This window comes from Armigeres subalbatus, chromosome 2 (assembly GCF_024139115.2).
Source record: "Armigeres subalbatus isolate Guangzhou_Male chromosome 2, GZ_Asu_2, whole genome shotgun sequence".
Classification (NCBI taxonomy): domain Eukaryota; kingdom Metazoa; phylum Arthropoda; class Insecta; order Diptera; family Culicidae; genus Armigeres; species Armigeres subalbatus.
Window position 1 is genome coordinate 459,206,760 of NC_085140.1, and position 21,248 is coordinate 459,228,007.

General features: G+C 35.9%; 2 protein-coding genes across 4 annotated transcripts in view; one reads left to right on the forward strand and one right to left on the reverse strand.

Annotated features, from left to right (window-relative positions):
* LOC134213840 (protein HIRA homolog) overlaps nucleotides 1-21,248 on the forward strand; it is a 296,687-nt gene that overhangs the window by 226,905 nt on the left and 48,534 nt on the right. The gene's annotated exons all lie outside the window — the stretch shown is intronic.
* On the reverse strand, nucleotides 5,933-19,520 carry LOC134213839 (acetylcholine receptor subunit alpha-like 1). 2 transcript variants are annotated; one of them, XM_062693238.1, is made up of 7 exons: nucleotides 19,317-19,520; nucleotides 18,842-18,968; nucleotides 18,015-18,084; nucleotides 8,280-8,609; nucleotides 7,899-8,220; nucleotides 7,671-7,840; nucleotides 7,178-7,481 (listed from the first exon to the last, which is right to left on the reverse strand). In XM_062693238.1, exons 1-7 carry the CDS (start codon nucleotides 19,387-19,389, stop codon nucleotides 7,272-7,274), a joined length of 1,302 nt encoding a protein of 433 aa, XP_062549222.1. In that variant the 5' UTR covers nucleotides 19,390-19,520; the 3' UTR covers nucleotides 7,178-7,271. The 2 variants fall into 2 exon arrangements, with proteins under 2 accessions (XP_062549223.1, XP_062549222.1); XM_062693239.1 differs by lacking the exons at nucleotides 7,178-7,481; nucleotides 7,671-7,840; nucleotides 7,899-8,220; nucleotides 8,280-8,609 and adding exons at nucleotides 5,933-6,377; nucleotides 6,441-6,762; nucleotides 6,820-7,143.

Below are 21,248 nucleotides of genomic sequence, written 5' to 3' on the forward strand. Positions count from 1 at the left end.
ATACCTCGTTCGGTAAACACCAAACTCGTATTAAGAACGCAGCCACTTTTCGTCCTGTAGTGTGGTAAGATAGTGTGCGTATGAGAATGATTGAACATGAATAATCAATGATAACTTTTATTTTGTTTATGTTCCGTGTTTCGCTCAAATTAAATTAATGATTTAATTAGGGGGTCATCCAGAAACCACGTGGTCATATTTTTGAAGATTTTCAACCCCCCCCACCACCCCCCCCTATGACCACGTGGTTTTTTTCAAGTACAAAAATTAAAAAAAAAAACCTTATGTAACTAAAACATATGGTTAATCCGATCAATTTTGAAGATGGACAATTTCAACTGATTCAAAATCAAGCTAAACCCAGCATGGAAAATACAGTCGACTCTCTACATCTCGATGTTCTACATCTCGATATCTCTCCCTATGTCGATGGTTTGCTCAGTCCCTTCAATCTACATACATTTGAGCTTTCTACATCTCGATAACCTCCCTATCTCGATATCTCTCTATCTCGATGTGTTCTGATCATATTTTGTTCAGGATTTACTCTCCTTATGTCGATATGTTCAAATATTTAGGCTACTAGACCATCTTTGGACAATAACAAACACATCAACAACAAGAAACGACATTTGTTTTGTTGTCGTTTTTCATAGCAACGAGCTTTTTTGGATCTAGTACCCATTTCAATTTTCCTTCCATTCCTCGATCTCTCCCTATCTCGATGGTCCCTTCAATATCGAGATGTGGAGAGGCGACTGTATAAATTTTCATGAATTCAAAAATTTTGATGTATCCGTGTATCGCTAAGCATCCAATCCAAGCAGGTCCATTGAGCCGATGTGATTTCATTTATTACTTTCACAATCTACAACATACCTTCCATGAGTCGATGTTCTAAGATACGGTATCGACTGAAGTAAAAAAGCAGCCTGAAAAATTTTAAAAAATTTCTATAACAATTAGGAAATTTCCAATAAAGAAATTATGGTATGAGCAATAAAAAATATTAAATTTTCTAAAAACAATGCAAAATTTCCATAAACAATTAAGAATTTTCCACAAAACAAAAATAAATTAACACTTTTAAAACCAAAAATTGCAAATATAAAAAAAGAATTTTTCATAAAGAAATCAAAATTTTCCACGGCAAAAAATACAAACTAAATAAATAAATCAATATTAGAAATAAATAATCACAAAATTTTTAAAAATTTACTAAAAATATTTTCTCGGTCACTCAGATGGTTCTTTCGAATAATTTTCCAAGGAACTTTTATTACACATCTCGAATATGCTTCAGTCAATGGTCCTTTTATAAGCGATTCATAGAGGAATGAATGTATTATAGACCAATTATTATTTTGGAGTTTGAATCATTTGATTTATCCAATTAACCAACTTATTAATGATGTATGACATAATATCCCAGTAGGTCCATTGGGTTGATATGTCTTCAATTATTATTTATATAAGCTACTTTTTAGGTTATACAAAACGTCCTGGAAGTTGTAATGTTTGCAACTTGATGTTGACTCAAGATAATTTTGGGTACCTTGTCTTTTGGATCTCATGTTAATGGAAATTATGATCATATGATTATTTCATCGGATTGAGTATATACATTACAAAATATCTACCAAAATCGTGGTCTGAACTTGAGAGCATTTTGGAGTACCTTGAGCATCTCGTATTCCTGAATATTAATCACTGGCTTAACGTTCAGGATGACCCATCTTATCTGAGTGTTCAGAATGATTCAAACATTTCAACTTCATTTGTATGTTCTTAGAATCGAAATCTTCCCAAGGTTTCGGATATCTAAGTTTTCAGGGTCAGTCAAATTTTAGTTCCCATATTTTTTCTGTAAAGCCAATATCTTGATGAACAATTTTACTGAAGAAAATGGTGGGCTAGCTCTCTTTTGCGATTTTATATTTTTTTTAATCCTTATTAAAGTGTTTTTTTAACCTACAGATTTGTGATTTAATAGTAGCGGGCTTGGTAGTCATATGGCTACTGCTTCTGCCTTATACGCAGGAGGTCGTGGGTTCAATCCCAGGTCCGTTACATTCTCCTACTTTGTATCTTTCTCTTTATTTCTCATGTTCTAGCAATCGCTAGAACTGGAAATGGACTTCCATACCGTTTCCATTACTATTCCTATACCTTTAACTTGAGTATTCTAATAGTAATCTGCTATAATTGGAAATGAGCTATAGAGCTCGTTTCCTACATCCAATTAGAAATTTCATCAGTTGCCTTCTCTATCTATCACATTGGTAGCTCGTTAACCAAGACGGACCTCTGCCTCTCGAACCTTACCCAAAAATTCCAACAAATTCCGCATGAACTCGTGGCAAGTGCAGAGGTATATTCGGCTTGCAGTGGGCGAGTGATTGCATCATCATTTCCTCCCCCTTCCCTACATTGACTTGCATTCTGACGTGGCAGGCGCCAGTATGACCTAACAAATGAGATCACCAGTACTTGTACATTGAAGATGTGTGCTAGTCCCAAGCAAAACATCTGTTGGTTCCCTGTGCAAGAACAGCTGATCTGGTCATAATGGAGTAGCAACTACGAGCAGTCAATCAAGCTCAAGCTTAAGCTCAAGCTCTACAGATTTGTGATTTTATAGGCAATCTAAAACGCTGGGCATATATGACCCATCCGTCCTGAAAGGGTTGAGGTTTGTTTTGGAATTCAATTTCAATCGTTATTATAACACAATTGTTTAACCTAGATTGTTTTAGGAATTGGAGGGATTTTTCTGGAACACTGCCGCTTTTTTCATATCGCAGGAATCTCCTTAGTTCTAAGACCTAAGACCTTTTTATGACCTAAGACCTTTTTATGAATTTAAAAAGCATTTTATTTAGAATTTCATGTTGATTTTTTAAATGCAAGCTTCTCTATGTCATAACCTTTTTCATACGCATTACTAGAATTTTGTGCATTTAGAACATTTAGGTGCATTATTAAATTGTTCGATCAATTATCCTAATTATTCAATATCATAAAAACTAGGCTTCTTAAGCCTAAATTATTGCCTATATTTATTGCTTGGATTAAACTTAAATTCCAAGATCTTCTTAATTTTCAAGAATAATTATTCTGGAGTTGCAAGGGAAACCCTTCGGAATATTGACAAGAAATTTTTCGGAGTCTCCACGGAAAAATCTTTAAAATTTCAACGACATTCTTTTCCGAAGTTCTTTGGAAGAGTTCCGAAAACGTTCAGTAGAAATTTTGAAGAACTATAAGAATCCGTAGAAGGATCCGAAATGCATATTTACGATGAAAATTCCAATAAACATCAAATTCCGAAGAATTTCCAATGTAAATTAGAAAAAGAATAAGAATAAAAATTTCCAATGTAAATCAGAAACAGAATCTCTAAAGATTTTCTTCAAAATCCTGGGCAACTTGAATGAATCGTCAAAGAAAATTCTTCTAAATTTCCAATGGAAATTTTTTTCGTTATCCAAAAGAAATTCTTAGACATTTTCAGCATTTTTTTTAATTTCCAAAAGAAATTATTCGGAATATGCCAAAATATTTCCGATAGAAATTCCTAAGATTTTCCAGTAGAAAATCGAAAAAAGTTCATCTGAAACACCAATAATGAATTTCCCGAGGAAATTCCGATGTTTTTACAAGTGGAAATAACGAAACAATTGTTGAACTTTTGAAGCATTTCCAGTAAGAATTCCTTAAAAAATTAAATCAAAATTTTAAAGATTTTCTGATGTGAAAATTCCTTAAAATTTCTAAATCATTTCCTGTGCATCTTTGCATGGTAAAGATTTAAAGCAATGTTTAGCTGAACCTACAAAGAAATCAAAATGACTTCCCGAAGAAGAATGAATTCCCGATGAAATTTTGGAAAAATTTATGGTGCAAATTAAAAAAACACTAATCTGAGAATTCTGAAAATTTATTCTTTGAAAATCCAAAGAATTTTTTGAAGATAATCCATAGACTCTTCCGTGGAAATTCTAAATAATGCCTCGAATAAAAAAAATACTTGGAAAATTTAAAAAAAATGTGATAGAATTCACAAAGAGCGTAAAAAGTATTTCGAAAAATTTTCATTTCAAAATTCCAAATTTGAAAAAATCCAAAAACAAAAAATCAACAGAAATATCAAAGTGTTTTATGTGGCATTGTTCTTCTTCTTCTATGGCTCCATATTCCAACTGGAAGTTGGTCTGCTTAGTATATTCTATTAGCATTTCCTCAGTTTTAAATTGAAAGCTTTTATATGCCAGCCATTACACAATTATATACCTTGTGTAGCAAGTACAATGGATACACTATACCTAGGGTGTACAGAATGTTTCACACCCGAAAACATCCTAGACAGGAACGAGAATCGAACCCGCCATCTCCAGATGGGCAATCCTAAGCCTTTGCTCGCAAGGCTAACTTGAGACTGAACATGTCGAAGTGTACTCCATAAAATGTTCGAAAAACTTCTTTTGGGAATGAATAAGAATTTCTGGTGAAGATTCAAAAGAACTTGTCGAAGAAATTCATTAGAATGTAAAAAAAAATATGAACATTTTTTTCCACCGAAAATTATATGTATTTCCCACGGGACTGTTTTGAATTTTCAGACAGAATTCACATGGAATTTTTTTCGGAGCTTTAGGGAAAATTTTTCGGAATTTACACTGGAGATGTTTTGTTTTTTTTTTCATTAACAATTTGTAGCAAAATTTTTCAGAGAGAATTGTTCAAAAATCATTCTGAATGCCAGCATTTTATCAGGATTGTATGAAGTAATATCAAAGTTTTTACATGAAATTTCTTTACTGGATTTTTCCTAATTATCCACAAGAAATTCTTTTGAAAGTTTTTTTCTTGGATTATTGTAAAAACATGAACTTTTTCCAAATTGTAGCTGCGTACGCTGATGCATAAGTGTCGGCGGCGTGATGCCAAAAACCATCCGCGGAGGAATTTTTAAAAAATATTTTCCCATTTTTCCTTTCCAATTTTTTTTTGGTGTGAATTGAGACTGAAACGCAACCTTGTTTTTCGTTAATTTTTTTATGGAAAAAGGATATAAGGCTAAGATGGTAAAATAACGCAGATATGCATCGGCGTTACGACTGATGCTGCGTTACCGGTTTTTCTCGATGTACACCTACGAAAAGACGCTACGTGGACGTCGGCCCTAAGATGCGCTTTGCGTTTATTGATTAAATAATTAAATTCAAGATCAAAAAATTCATAATTTTCTATAAATTTTCACATTTTTTATAAACATCGTACAAACTATACCAACATATTGCCGCAAAGCTCGAAAACCAAAGCATTTCTGCTGTAGCCAACTCAACTTTGACTAAAATGTCACTTACACCCCTTTGCTTCTAACCCCCTCAATTACTTTCTGTTATCATTCTTCGATCAATATATCCAAAGTCAGTCAAAAAGGCGCTTGGTGCGATTTCGCTGAACCCCGACCATATACGAATACAAAAATGGTAGCTCGGATTGAAAACCTCGCAGTTAATAACTATGGATGTGCTTAATGAACACTAAGCTGCGTGGCGGCAATGTCCCAGTGGGGGATGTAGTGCCAATAAGAAGAAGAAGAAGGCATCCGAATATCATTTTTGTCAGGTGGTCACTCATAGATTCCGTCATAACCATGAATTCGTGGTTGGTGGGCTCACATTATCTTCGCTCGAGCCTGTTCCTTCATATTCATATAGTTTTCCCTTCGATGAGTTGGTGATTGTTGACAAATTTATTTTTGTCATGACGAATATTATCGCAGATCTATGATATTACTGAATACTGACTACCAAGATGATCATAAATGCGATCTATCAATTGTGGTATTCTCTTTCTCTTTTTATCAATCCAGTATCGTTAAAAAACTGGGGGTCAGTTCGGATTTACAAAAGTATGATTTTACAAAAAAGGTAATCAGATCAGTTTAATTACAGCGTAATGTGACGTGCACTAGCGTATACTTATAATATCAGAATGGAAGCTGCTTTTCTCAGAGTTACAACCTGGCGAATTTGAACACACGGAGGTTGCCTATAAGCTGAAGTAAATGATTGAAATGACAAAAATTATCAAGTAGACCACAAATCCCAATCGATCCAGTAATACTGCTAGACGACACCAATCGTATTGTTTTAAATTCGTAGATAATTCACCGCTTGCAGCTTCCTTATCATCCTCGAATGGTGCGGCGTTGCCAACTCCAAGTACTGATCCAAGACAACCGTCCAGTAGACCTTTCAGGAAACTCGGTACAAGATGACACTGCTTGCTACGAGTAATCCGGAGTACAATTACCGATAAAATAGTACTGATGGCTACCAGGTAGTACGTATAGCTGTAGAATGTTACTGAAAATTAAAATAAAATCAAATTTTTCATTTGTTGATGACTCCAAAAAATGACAAAATTACCGATCAGCGGCGTATGACCAGACATAGCTGGCAATTGCTGGGCAAAATAGATGAGGAATACTGTCACAATGAGTACAATGATTCCGTTCAATATAATTTTCTCGCCGCATTGTGGAGGAAGCCAAAACACGGATAGGGCTAGTAATATTATTACGAATGCCGGACTAACTACAATAGCCTTGTGGGTTGATGAATGCCGTTGCAGCGTGACGTTGTATTGGATATCGATGTAAGGTTCCTTGCAACATTTGTAGTACACCGTGTTGCGATCGGTTGTCACCTTTCGAATGCTCCACTCGTTATTCGGGACGCCAATATCGATCTGTGGGAGTTATATTGAAATGATGTACAATTTAGCTTTCAACATTCATTAACATACCTCAGGATCTTCACTGGTTGTCAAGTTCAGTTTATATCCATCGAATGTCCAAGAACCAATTTTCAGAATGCACGTTTGATGATCAAAGGGCCACATACGAAGATTCAACTCGCAAAAACTGTGATAGTCGGTTGGTGGTACCCATAATACTTCACCGGTATTGTAGACGATCACGTTAGTTTGACCATAGTGTAGATTATCCGATCCTCTGGCATTGTTGTACAGAACTACGTCCGGTTTCCACACAGCGTCCGGATTGCAGCGGAAAAGTTCTAGATTGCCGTAGTCAGCTGGGTTCCATTTGAGTTTATCATCACTCCAAGTCTGAAATATTTTATTCAAATAGTTATTCAAATCCCTTATAGAAATGTAATATACGATAAAAAAATACTTATTTATAACAATTTTATTTATTTGTAATTCTTTCGATACAGTTATATTTTCATACAAAGTCAGTTTAAGTAACTAGCCGCCATAACACTGTATAGGAACACATAAATAATGAAGCAAATGCGTTCCAATACGAGGGCAAATTGTATCCAATCCCGCTGGATTCCGAGTTGAACCTGCGTATCCTCATTTACCACCGATGAACCAGATTCTTCCGTCAAGGAGTCGTGCTTCAACTCACCGGACCAATCGTCATCTTCGGATGCTGCCGTCTGTATGATAGGAAATTTAATTAATTCTTGCTTTCAGTATTTCAGTAGGATAAAATAAGGGTATAACCCTCATAGCTCTATTACTTTATTATCTGGACCATTTCCAAGGACTTAAAAATTTACCATGGCATATGTTTTTTGTTGTTGTTTATGCATGAGTTCTATTCTTATCATAAATCTTCTACATACCTTCGCACTACTGCCAGTCCACGCGAACACGCTAACCGCCGGCAGTGAAATAAATGTTTTAATGTATGGATGAATTGGATTTCTGTGTTTGGATTTCACCATGTTCATGATTACCACGGACAAAACCAGAGAAAATGCCGTGAGGTACAGACTGTTGCTAAAAAACAAAACTGTAATGACTAGTTAATTGATACTTTTCATATAAATGAATATTTTAAATAAATGTACCTACTAACGGCGTTCTTGTGGCCAACAATGGTAAATGAATAGTGAAGTACAGTAGAAATGCGCAAACTACAGCTGCGTTAACACAGTTCAGAAGAACTTTTTCACTCGTACTTGGTGGCAGCCAAAAAAAGGCCAGCGACATTAAAATAAGAACGATAGCAGGCGCAATTATTGTACTGTTGAATATCTGCACTTTTCGCTGAACTAATACTCCATACTGATATCCGTTGTACTTCTCATATCCGGTTTCCATTGCATTTTGGTATTTTTCGACAGATATGTCTACAATTTGCCACATTGGACTGACTTGGTTGATTTGTTCCTGAAATTATCATTATCATAAGAATCATCCAAATTCGAAAGAAAAAACATCATAATCACCCATTCCGCTGGCTGAGTTGTGATTCGGATCGCATCGTCGTCTCCAGCGGCTGTTTTCCCCAATAGAACTGAGCAGCGCTGCTTATCGAAGGGCCATCGACGGAAGTTCATTTCACAGAATGATTTGAAGTTCAATCGTTCCGTGCAGTAGTGCATGCCGTCGTGGCCTACCCGAACATTGGCAGTGCCCATGAACGATGTGCCGGACGATTCCAATGTTACTGAATGTATGTTCAGCTCTGGGTCCCACAGATAGTAGCTCTGGAACACAAGTGCACGTATGCCACCGTATTCCTCGGGGGTCCATGTCAAGCGCATGTCCAGCCAACTCTGAAAAATTGCAAATTTATTAGACAATCATAGAAACCGTTTTGGTCAGATCGCAGGCAAAATCTTTGTTTTCGTGCTGTAAAATCAATTTCATGCTCCTCATGCTTAACGTGCCAAACATTTGTAAACGACTCACTTGATATTTTTGTCTTTCCAATTCATAGCTAACTTGTAATTTTCCATTGGCGTATTATCCACTATTGTGTTTCTATTATTCTTTCTCTCATAATTGAACGAAAAAAAATCCAAACTCGAGTCCATTGGCTAATGAATAAGCTTTCATATTTATGGAGGTTTTTGTAAGCGTGTTCCATCGCGAGTGAGAAAGTTTGAAGACTCGATATTCATTCATATTAGATCTGTTCAAATATCAAAAAGTATCCATAAATCGACCGGCCAACTGGTATTCACAATTATCATGCTAAGATAGACCTCTGGTGAAAATTTTAGCTCTTTTGGTCGAAGTTTAGATATGCTTCAAATCGATTTTGTGATTTTGACATGATTTAGCCTTTAAAAAATCATAACTCTGAGTGGGATGAACGAAATTCATTGCAACAACAACTAAATGGAAGCCATGCCCATCTTTGACAACTTTGTAGATTATTGTTGTACAATTGTTGTACAATGTTTCAACAGAATTCACCTCAGAAAAAATATTTTAAGCTCTTTTTAGTGGAATGTATTCGACTTAGCCGTGCGGTAAGACGCGCGGCTACAAAGCAAGACCATGCTGAGGGTGGCTGGGTTCGATTCCCGGTGCCGGTCTAGGCAATTTTCGGATTGGAAATTGTCTCCACTTCCCTGGGCATAAAAGTATCATCGTGTCAGCCTCATGATATACGAATGCAAAAATGGTAACCTGGCTTAGAAACCTCGCAATTAATAACTGTGGAAGTGCTTAATGAACACTAAGCTGCGAGGCGGCTCTGTCCCAGTGTGGGGATGTAATGCCAATAAGAAGAAGAAGATTCGACTTGTCGAGTCAAGTACGAGACACTGAAGACGACCTCACAGTTGAGGTCGAAATACGTATCTGCAAAGATATCAAAACGTAGTAGAATTACATGAAAAGTACTAAACTCGTCTTAGACGGTTGAGATTTCACCTTCAAGATACCCAAAAATCAACAATTTCGTTGATAGAAGGCCTATGAAATCTACATCCAGATTTATTTTTTTATTGAATTTGTCGGGAAGTTGCAGCTACACATTCATTCTATTATAGCCCGGTTTTAAATCTTAAGCGAGTATCAAATAAAATTTTTAGATAATTTAGAAGTAAATTCAGCATTTCTATCGAACATGATACCATTGCTTTTCAATGATCGTCAACAAATATTTTGATAAATTTCTTTTCAAAAATAACTCCAAACGGGGGGAGCACTGGTTCTGATGATGCATTTCAACTTGTTCTACACAGCTGAGACCCCCAAAACAAAATGAGCGAGAACAAAGCGAAAATCATCACTTCTCTGTGGGGGTTTTCTATCCGATTCTGTTTTTTCGCACTTGTGTAAAAGTTTGATAAATTAGTTATCATGGCTTGTTATGATTTGGAACAGTTCTTTATCGTTGTTCGTTATCTATTGAGAGCGATTTATGAAAACCTTGGTTAGCATATAGTCTAAAAAAATGCCGAAACACTTTGCAGAAGAAGGTACAGTGGGTCCAAAAAGTATTCGTCTAGCTGCATATTCTTTAGTAAAATGTAAAACTTGGGCGTGATAGAAGTAAAATCAAAAAACTTTCTTCTAAATTTGGTAGAAAACTTATCAACACATGATTATTATTCAAAAACAAATAGAAATTTCAATTACTTTTTCTGGTATGTAGAGAATATCTAAATTTCGTCAATTTCGCTCGCTCAAAAAGTATTCGTCTATTCAGAAAATAATCGAGTGAAACACGAATATAATAGTTTTATTCGCATGTAGTTACACTAGCACACTCTAGTGATGTCTAGCAACATTTTTGTCAATATTCAATGACAGATCAAATAATGTTTTTGTTTTGTTTGAACTTGGCGCGGGAAATAGAAGTACCATGGTTGGGAAAAGTAAAAAGATGAGTAAAAAATAAAAAAAAACTTATTCTACGCCTGCATAATTAGTGCAAGTTGACTTATGACTTTGCAAGAAATGTGGGTAGACCAAGGGTAGCAAGAATTCAACCATTTAATTGGTGATTGATCGCATCAGCGCCACAAAAGTCTATCAAAACAAATAACAGAGTGGTCGTCAGCGATGGTAAACTGATAACGATGAGCGATTTATTGTGCGGAAAATAAAAAAAATCCTTAAAAACGAGTTCACCCATATAGACAAGTGAGTTGGAGAGAAGAAGTGCTCAGATATGAACCAATACGAACAGAAATACCTGTGAAAAGTATGGGTATAATGGGCGAGTATCACGGAAAAAAATTCAAGTGAGCCATCAAATTATCAAAAACAGCTCGATTTCCGCTAAAAATATCGCTGGAAGAAGGATGACTTTCGGAATCAAGTCATGTTATCTGACGAAAGCAAGTACAGCATATTTGGATCAAATGGCCGATGTATGGTATGGCGGAAAATGAATATTGAGATACAGCCGCAGAATCTCTTTTGAGCAGTAAAGCATGGTGGGGGCTCCGTCATGGTCTCTGAGGTGCTTGAGCGCAACCGGTGCGGGAAAATTTCACATTATTGAAGGAATTATGTATCACAAAATGTTCATCCGCATTTTGAAAGAAAATTTGAACGCCAGTGCTGGGAAATTGGGCTTACAGGGAACATACATCTTACGGGGTGATAATTACCTCAAGCACACAGCCCAAAGTACTAAGCTGTAGCTACTCTATAATACCCCAATCAACTCAAAACGTCTCCTCAGATCCCAGATATGAATCCAATTTAACTCCATTGGAAGGTTCTGGACGACAAACTTTTCGTGAAATTCGTGAAAGTCATATTTCCAACAACAACGAATTGAAATTAGTGTTGAAAGATAAATGGAAGAATATTCCGTCCCCCATTACGACTAATTTGGTCAATTCCATGCCACAAGTACTACAGCCCGTCATAGATACACAGGGGAATCCAACGAAATATTGAATTCCATTCTACAACTCCTGTTTTCGTTTCAAAAGCGCGCTAAACCTGACTAGACGAATACTTTTTGAGCCCGTATTTAATGAATTGTTATGTTTTGTTACCTGTGTTTTTGTTATTGTTTTATTTTTCTGTTTGATTTTTAACAATAAAGATGAATTGATTAATTTACTACACAATGTAATCGATAGTTTTATTTTTTTGAGCTTACTCGATTCTATCTTTGACATTTTCTAGAAAACACACAGCTAGACGAATACTTTTTGGACTCACTGTACGTAGCTGGAAGGTCTACAAAAAATGCTGTTACGCTTCGAAAATTGACTGTTCCATATGCAAGAAATCAATGTTTCTGCCAGCACTACCGGACAACATATGGTGGTCACAGAGCAAATCTTATCTTCCTTCTTGTCGAAATTTTTGCTTTGTGAAATGATTCAGATTAAATCCCATTAGCTTTAAAGCCCTACAATATCAATAGTTTTGAAATAACACACAGTTGAATTATTGGTTCACATAGTTCGGTAGTGCTGGCAGAATAAACGATTTTTTGCATATGGTTTGAACAGCCAATCTTCACTTGTAACTTTGTTCGTGGACGTTGTAGCAACGAACTTTCTTCAGCAAAGTTATTCGGCATCCTTTGGCTTATACTTTAACACAATGTGGTACTTGGTTTATGATGATCTGAAACCTCTAGAAGTAAAAATGATAAAATATACGTTTTCCCATACTAATTTCCATATAAACTACAAACGCGATGCGGAAAGCGAGGAAGCAACCAATCGGGCCCAAATTCTGAGCAGTTGTTTGAATTTGAAAAAATGACCATAACGCCTCACTCTAACGTATATGTTCATGATAGAATTAGAAGCGAAAGTATAAATCTACTTCTATATAAAAATCTTCACGCCTGCCGTCTCCTAGCGGCACTACAGTTTTTACTTCAGTTTTATACTTCTCGGCAAATCTATCTAATCTATCATTCAGGGCAAACAATTCTGCTCTTTGATTTTACTCCATCTAAGTTATTTTATAGGGCAACGGTACCAAAAGTAAAGGTATTAGTAGATCCACAAAAGAGATTTTTTTTTTTAAATTGATAATTATGGGAAATTTACTGCTTTAATGTCTTAGTCAATAGATAAACTAATAAATTTGCTAACAAAAATTAAATAGATGTCATTTAACATCAAAAATTACCAAATATTGCTTGCTCCACTATGGGTACATTGTTCCTTTAGTGGCGGTAAAAATTAATTTTGGTTCCTATAGTGGTGCTATCCATTGGTTTCTTATGAGACTCGCCACTATTGGTACAGTTGCACCACTATAGGTGCAAGAGAGTCAATTTTGTTAAGGAAAATCATAAGAAAATTATTTTGAGCTTTTTAGTGGAATGTCTTCACTTGTCACAAGTCGAGTCAAGTACGAGACACTGAAGACGGCCTTACTGTTGAGGTCGAAATACGTATCTGTCAAGATACAATTAAGTGGTGGAATTCAATGGGATGGTATAAACTCGCCTTAGGACAAGTGAAGGAAAATCATTATTTTCAATTTTTCAAGCGAAATATTAAGATAAGTTGCATTTAACAGGATATTTAAAGCACGACGGATCAACTGAAACCATCGTAAACTGTATAAATATGATAAATCTCATTAAAACCCCACTACCTCCACTAAGGGTACGGTTACCCTAGTCTAAGTAAGTTCAACTAATAGAGGGATATTTGAATTTTCAAAATGTCATGGCAAAAATGCACGCCAGAGCCACAGGAGCGCGCGCACTGAAAATACATTGGAGTGTTTTTCACTATAAAATCTTTTAACAGGGAGAAACTTCGAGCTACTTCAAGCTCTCATTGGACAGCACTAGTGTATGACAACGCTGCCTTTCAACATGGTCGGATCTCTGGTACGGATAACATCATCAATGTTGCGAATGATTTATACGGTCTCGGATCCGATCACTCTTCCTTGATGTTGATCAGAGAACAGGGTGTTAACTACCTGGAAAAACCTGTAAAGTCAGGGAATATCATTTTGGACTGGAATGTCAGGGAATTTTGATTGAGGTCAGGGAAAAAATCACAAAATCCAATATTGAAAATCTATAGTGTATTTTTTTTTTTTAAATATTCGAGCAATATACTAAACTAAGGACACTTATAGCAACGAAACTCTAAACCAATTTTAATCCATTGCAAAAGGACCAATAAATGTACCGAAACGTCGGAAAGCGTTTTAGCTGGTCATCAGACTGCATAGCCGATAAGCAATACTACGAGGCAGTTACAGTCGACAACCACCTCCACTATCAAGCTATAAAGCTTATTTTTTGTGTGACCGTGGGCAGTCTCTAGACTAAAAGTCTACTCCGGGCCCTTTTCATGTTCCCCATGGTAATCGAGTTTGTTTTTATTAATCTCTAAGCAATAAAAGAGGTTCCAAAGCCACGTTGCTCAAATGGTCACTGTTGAGACCTGATCCAAATAGTTTTTTTTTTCCTTTAGTCCCCTAATTGTGGACACAGCATCGGCATCATCTCCAAACAAGATTATGTAGGTAATGTTTAAAAACGTTTTGTGAATTTCCATTTGATGATGGACTTATAAAGTCATCGGTTGATCCTCATGTCCTTAGGTGGTCAAATCATGTAGAGAGAATGATCTATCTATCTATATTCTATATATATAAAGCCTGTCCACGTTAAATTTCGGACACCCATCATCCCATGCGTTTTTTTTTTATCATTTTCACAAACCACTGAGGAGATCAATTTACACGACAGTTGAATCTCTCCGCTTTATGTTATTCTTTCATCGGGTTTTCCTTCTTATCCAAAGAGATAAAATGGCTACAAATCCGTTTGTCTCAGTGTCCGAAATTTAACGTGGACAGGCTTTAAAACTCAATGTTTGTATGTATGTTCCAGCATAACTTCTAAACCCGTTGATCGATTTCAACTAAATTTGGAACACACATTCTTTACCCTAAGGAGACGACGATAGGGGTGCACTCCGGAAAAGAAGGGAGGGGTATTCATAAGAAAACGAGCAATTTAGTTTAACTTTTGAACCCCTTGACCGATTTCCACCAAATTTGGAACACATAATCTTTGTCTTAAGGAGACGACGATAGGGGGTTGGAGATGCTCTTTGGAAAAGCGGAAGGGGTATTGTTAAGTTATCGATCAACTCAGTGTAACTTCTTAAGTTCTGAACCCCCTGCCCGATTTCAACCAAATTTGGAACACACACATTCTCTATATTAAAGAGACGACTATAGTGGGCAAGTGATGGAAAAAGGGGAGGGTGTGTAGGAGATGTATTGCTTAGTTATTGATCAACTCAACCCTTCATCGAAATCATAATTTGAAAAAGTGAAAAGCAATGATTAATGTGTTTTCTTCTGGATGTTGAATGTGATTCCTTCTTTAAAAATAGACGTTTTCCCGGAATAAAGCATCGGTTTGGGTTTGGGTTTGTTCCCTTCTTCAAAATCAGTTAATGTTTTCAAACGAAATCTGCCTTCTTTTAATCAAATGATGGAGTATCAATAAGAAAACCCAATTATCCTGTTGACCGGTTGAAGAACTGCGAATCAAACTGGCAATTCCGAGCTAGGCCGGGTACATACAGCTAGTAGTGGATAAAAAACATCATATGGTCTACCTCATGTACGTACTGCCCTTCTACGCATAATTGTCCCATGTTTGTTTTTGGAGATTTCAAGTTTTTAACACAGAGCGATCTATTCTCATGCATATTTTCCGAAAACATTAAAAAAAATACCAAACTTTGTTCGAAAAGTTATTGAAAACAATATCAAGTCTGTTTGTCCCATTGTTGAATTTCCACTCTTAGTGTCGAAAATGAACAATTTTAAGGATCTTCGTCTTAAGTGATAGAATTGAAATCTAACACATTCAACCACTTGGAGAGTGAAATATAAAACATAAAGCATGAGGCAAAATATGTCGATCATAGTGGGCACTGTCAGAGTAGATATCATTTAAAAAATATAGGCCTGGTCCAAAGTGATATATGTTGTTTCTGTAACATGGAACGTGAAACATCGGTGCATCTGCTTTGCAATTGCGTTGCATTATATAAACGAAGGTCCAAATTCTTAACCACATAAATCCCAAAAGGGTGGTTGGTTTTATCAAATCTATCTCACCTGACTGGCAGAAGACGCGTCATAATGCCTAGTTGGTTATCATCAATTGATTTTCCAGCCTGTGTGACGCGAAATATTAAATAGGGGTTCACCACAAAAGTTCAATTAGTGGACACAGTGGTTTCTGGCCTCAAAAAAAAAAAAAAGATCGTAAGTTTAAAAAACCGCAGGGCAGGGTTGTCTAGTTGGAAATAAAAAAAAGAGAATAATGTCGATTCAAATGAATTATTTAGTACAAATTGTAGAATCTGTAAGTCATGTTTGAGTTTTTGTACATCATATTACAAGTACTTATGTGCCGGTTATCCAATTTTGTTTTTGTTGTCCCTAGATTGATTCTGTGATCGTGTTATTTAGGGCTTGGAAGCAAAAAAGTGAACAGAGGATAAATTCAAATTTAAAAAACAATTTGGAAATTATTAATGCAGTGGGGCTATGAAATCCATACTTAGCCTTAGCTTAGCCTCAGATATGTAAATGTTTCTAGAAAATACGAATTAGAAGCAAATAAAACGTTCTTCGTTGATACAGGTGCACCAGCCTCTCTTCTTGAAGTGTTTTACTTGTTCGCATTACAAACTACGGAAACTACAATAAAATATTGAATAAAATAAACGCCTGCTGATTTGAAATCCGTCTATCGTGGACAGATTTTGATTCAATGAATCAAAATCCGTACAGCTGTTTCCTGACCAAATATTTAAAATAATGCAGACCGATTGATTTAAACGAAACTGTGAATAGCTCAAAATAATTTTCTCAACTGTGAATAGCTCAATACGCACCAAGAGAAGTGATTTCTTTGACTTATATTCCACGGATATGACTTTATTCTTTAAGATTTGCTTATTAAAACACAGTCAGTTTGTTCAACATGCGCAAAAATGGCACCCGAAAATCTGCTTTTTTAGGGTAACGATTTATTTTTGAATTTTTTGTCGTTTGTTGTTGTTTGAATTTCAAAGCCTACTTTACATTCCAATGGCCGTAATGGCCATGTCAAGTATATGAACAGGATAAGATAAATTATATATAAATTAATTACCTTAAATCCCCTTCAATTTGCTTATATCTCATGAGTTGGACGGATTTCGGTGCTGTACGGATTTCGGTCCACGGTACTTTTTATGATCACCGTGATTCTCCAGTCCTGCCATTAATCCACTTACAACCTTGGGTGAATTCAAGGAAAGCCAGAGCGTCTCGAGTTTAAGTATTATATATATATTTTTTTCTAGGGTACATATAACGACCTTTTGGCTTTTTTGGTGGTGTTTCAGACATATTTTCAAGAATGTTTACAGCTAGATTCGTAGTTTCGAGATCTGAACTACATGCGCTGTTGTAAACACTCCTGAAAATCTGCCGAAAATGTCCATAAAAACGTCAAAGGGTCGGGGGTGCTTATTACCCCAGTTTCCCCTGCTATTCATATTCAATATTTCACTCAAGGGCGCGATTAGGAGATATGGCATGCAGAAGAACGGATTTGCAGATCGACATAGACCTCGATAGCACCACAGTAAAAGCTTTTATTTCACCGATTACTGAGAGAGATGGCGAGACAGTCAGAGATGGCGAGACTGTAGACTATCAAAAGATCAATTTTTGAATGAAATGATAGCCATTTGATACAACTGTGTAGTTCAAAAAATGTAAAGATGTTTAATTTTGAAACACATAGTTGATTTTGCCATTTTAAGGTGTTTTTATGAAATATTGCGAAAAAAAAATTCGGCTGCTCGTGGGACTTTAACCCACACTATTCCATTAAGTACACGGACGTGTAACCAATTATACAACAGCTGCCCTTGCGAGCAGTTGTTCCATAACCAGCTAATAACGATGGGATAACTGTAAATACCCCGTATTCATCGAATCTACTTTTGGCATTATTTCACACCTCTTCTCTCTAATCAACTATGCCGGGCCGGCAGCCGAATCTTAAAACCTTGAACACACCTTAAAAATGGCTAACTTATCTATGTGTATGAAAATTAAACATCTTTAAAAAAAAATCTGACTTCCCTCACAAGTCATTAATCAAGAAAAATTTGACTGGTAATAGTTTAAAAAAAATCTGTTTTCATAATTCATTTAGGCAAATAAATAGAAAACTTCATAATTACCATTTTAACCCATCCGTACACTGAAAAGACAGAATTCTCCTCGTCGATATCCACATGCCGAATGGTCATCCTTAGAAACAAGAAAAGAAATGCAATGATATCCATTTCGTATCACTGTCTATTAGGGTGGCTCATATTATTATGAAAAAAATAAACTTACTATAATATTTTTATGGACCTCCCGCTTATTCCGTTTATTTGATGCCCGAATGCTCTGGACAAAATTTCAGCCAAATCGGTCAACGTTTTGGCGGTGCTAAACTCATTGGAAGTTAATATGAAAAAATGCATAGATAGACATCGAAAAACAGTAATTGGAAGCAAAATGGCACCATTTATGGTGAAGAACTATGATAATCTTTCAACTCTTGCTGATTTTAATACATAATGTCGTGCAGAAAACCGCGAGAAGATTAGAGTTTACGCGGCAAAATTATTGGCATTCTCAGGAGTGTGTTTTGAGCAAATTTCGTTTGTTTTACATTACAAAACTAATACATAAATTACTCACTTCAGTAAAATGTTAATAACATTGTCTGATAAACGCTAATCTTCTCGCGGCTTTAGCATAAGATTCTGTATTTTATTACACAAGAACTGAATGAGTATCACAGTTATTATTGTATATTGTGTCATCTAGATCCAAATTACTGTTTTTGGATGTTTCTCCGTACATTTTCCGTATACACTTCCAATGAGTTAACCGATTTGAATAAAATTTTGTCCAGCCGAAATAAGTGGGAGGTCCATAAAAAAATGTAAAAGTATTTGTTTGAGCCACCCTACCGTCCATCGAGCGATTTGAATGCCTCCTGGGAGTCACTTACTTCAAATCCAAATTAGTGACATTGTAATACTGAGTAGGTCGGGCGTTCCTATCATAGTTGGTCAGCAAATCCTTTTTCAGCTTATCGAGCCATGTGGGCTGCGTACTTGTTGTTTTACTGCTGTCCGCTGAAAGACGATAAAACATCGGACTTAAATGCACTGTTTTTTTGCACGTTTCTTATATTTTCTGGTATTCTTCTTTCTCTAATTTATCGTCATGAGAAAATACGACGTTCGCTCTTATCAGCACTTTATTTTATTTCTGTCGTCATCGTGAGTGACATAGTTTCAGATAAATCTTTCAGAACTGTACACTGATCTAAAAATAAGTCTTCAAAATACTTCCATCACTTTCATAATTTTCTCGACTCGCGTACGACCATAATTACAATCATAATGAAAATTTCATCGTGTATAGTTGCAATATTTGATTATTATCCTTAGTATAACATTTTTAACTTCCGTTGCACTTACACGTTGCATCGTCGGCGTAGCAGTATAACACTAGACACAATAATAAGAAGGCTATTCGATAACCTTTAATCATTTTGAACTGTGAGATCCAAACTGATAACAGTGTTCTGTCGAGGCGCACAAACAGAAACTATATCCACTTTTAATCCACCGGATTGCTTTCGAAACCGAACCACTGACTTATCCGGACTGTTGCCGAGCGCGAACTGAGGCTAGTCGATGTCAGAAAGGAAGTTTTTATAATTCTATTCTACAACTATATGTTCCACAACAATTGATAAAGAGAGGTTCATTTGCATGTCGATTAGGGGCCCGCACTTATGGATACTGTTGTATGGCGTATGTGCGCGGCAGCATAAAATCAAAATGTGTGAATGCACGATTCTGTCGGCATTGCCCGTGGAAGGCTTCGTTCCTGCAGATTGCACATGTCATCTTTTTTGAGTGGATTGTTATTTTGGCAAAATTAGGCGACTATTTTCGAGAAAAGTTATTCGCGATTCAATGAAATTTATTTTAATATTTGGCAAGTGGAAAATCTTTTTTATTATCCAAATTGCGAATCACAAGATGACATTAGGAGCATTACTGAAATCATCCAATCAATTTGGCAACAAAAGATGTGATAAAAATAAACACATTACGCAGTGTTTTCATAACAGTGAGTCATGGATACGATTTTTTTAAATTCAGATCGATGTAGGTATGCTTATTTTTTTGGCAAATCATTTCAAAACAGATTTTTAGTTTTTTATTAACGATAAGTTGCAAAATTACTAACAATGAAACCCTAATGTGTTTGAATAATCAAAACACACTTATATATTGATTCACTTGTTGTTTAAATTTTGATCATTTGATTTCTTTGGAAGCGGCATATTTCTGTGATACTATTCAACGATTTCCTGTGTGTGTGTTCTTATCGCTTTGCAATTCCGTTCTTTTATCCGATCATGCACCGTGAACAAGAATGCTCATAATTGTTTCAATAAAGTGATTCCTGTAAAATTGCTCTACAGTAAAATCTAAAACTTTTCACAACAGCTTTTTTTTTCTTTGGCTTCCGACAATGGGCCTGGGGTGAGATTGGGCCTACGTTTATTCTTGTTCTTACATTTTAGTTTTCTAGTACATACTTAAATAAATTCCATTAATGGTCTAAGTTGTTGAAACAGTGGTCCATTCTTACCTCCATTTTGTCCATTGAAACTGCCGATGGCGTTACACAACATTTTTGATGGTATACTTTGGTTAAATTACTATGTCGGAGCTATTCGGAATACATTCTCATGGTTATATTGCAAATTCAATTCGCCCGAAAAACGAGATTCCTGGAAAGACCAATTGCCGAATAGATCAAATACCCGAATCAATAAGTGCGCGACGGCGAATGAAATTCGGGCCTATGTCATTCGGGCGTTTGTGGTAGATAAAATCAAAATCTTTATGTAATTATTATACATTTATCGATAAGCTTTCTCATCGGAAGAAAGTACCTATCTGTTGTAATATCTTAAAACGCAAACACTTTTGTTTTACACTAGCGGAAATGACGGCTTTGGCAAGTTTTGTTCTATTATTGACAGGTGGGTTTTTGTTGACCAAATTATATGAAATTTGGCCATCATATTCTTTGATATGTAAAGTATGTTTAGGCCCAATTTGAGTATAATTAGTAATAGTTTTAATAACCCCCTGGACAATTATAGAATAAAACCTGCCAAAGCATACACATACTTTCACGTTCTAAGCATTCGAAAACAGAATAACTGCTAGACTAATCGCGCTCGCACCCAATATCATATACAAGGCCGACAATATCACCTTAATTGATTTACGGCGCTTGTACTTTGTTCACTTAACATCCCGCCTATAATCTAATAGAGAGATGCTACCACAGTTATCCATCCAGTAACAACCTTTACCGAGATT

What these genes read in the sequence shown, in the direction of transcription:
- LOC134213839 (XM_062693238.1), bottom strand. Translation starts at nt 19,389, where the DNA reads ATGATTAAAGGTTATCGAATAGCCTTCTTATTATTGTGTCTAGTGTTA. An exon ending in CTACGCCGACGATGCAACGT is followed by an intron (nt 18,969 to 19,316) that starts GTAAGTGCAACG and finishes ATCGTCTTTCAG; the next exon opens with CGGACAGCAGTAAAACAACA. An exon ending in TGTACGGATGGGTTAAAATG is followed by an intron (nt 8,610 to 18,014) that starts GTAATTATGAAG and finishes GCAATTTTTCAG; the next exon opens with AGTTGGCTGGACATGCGCTT.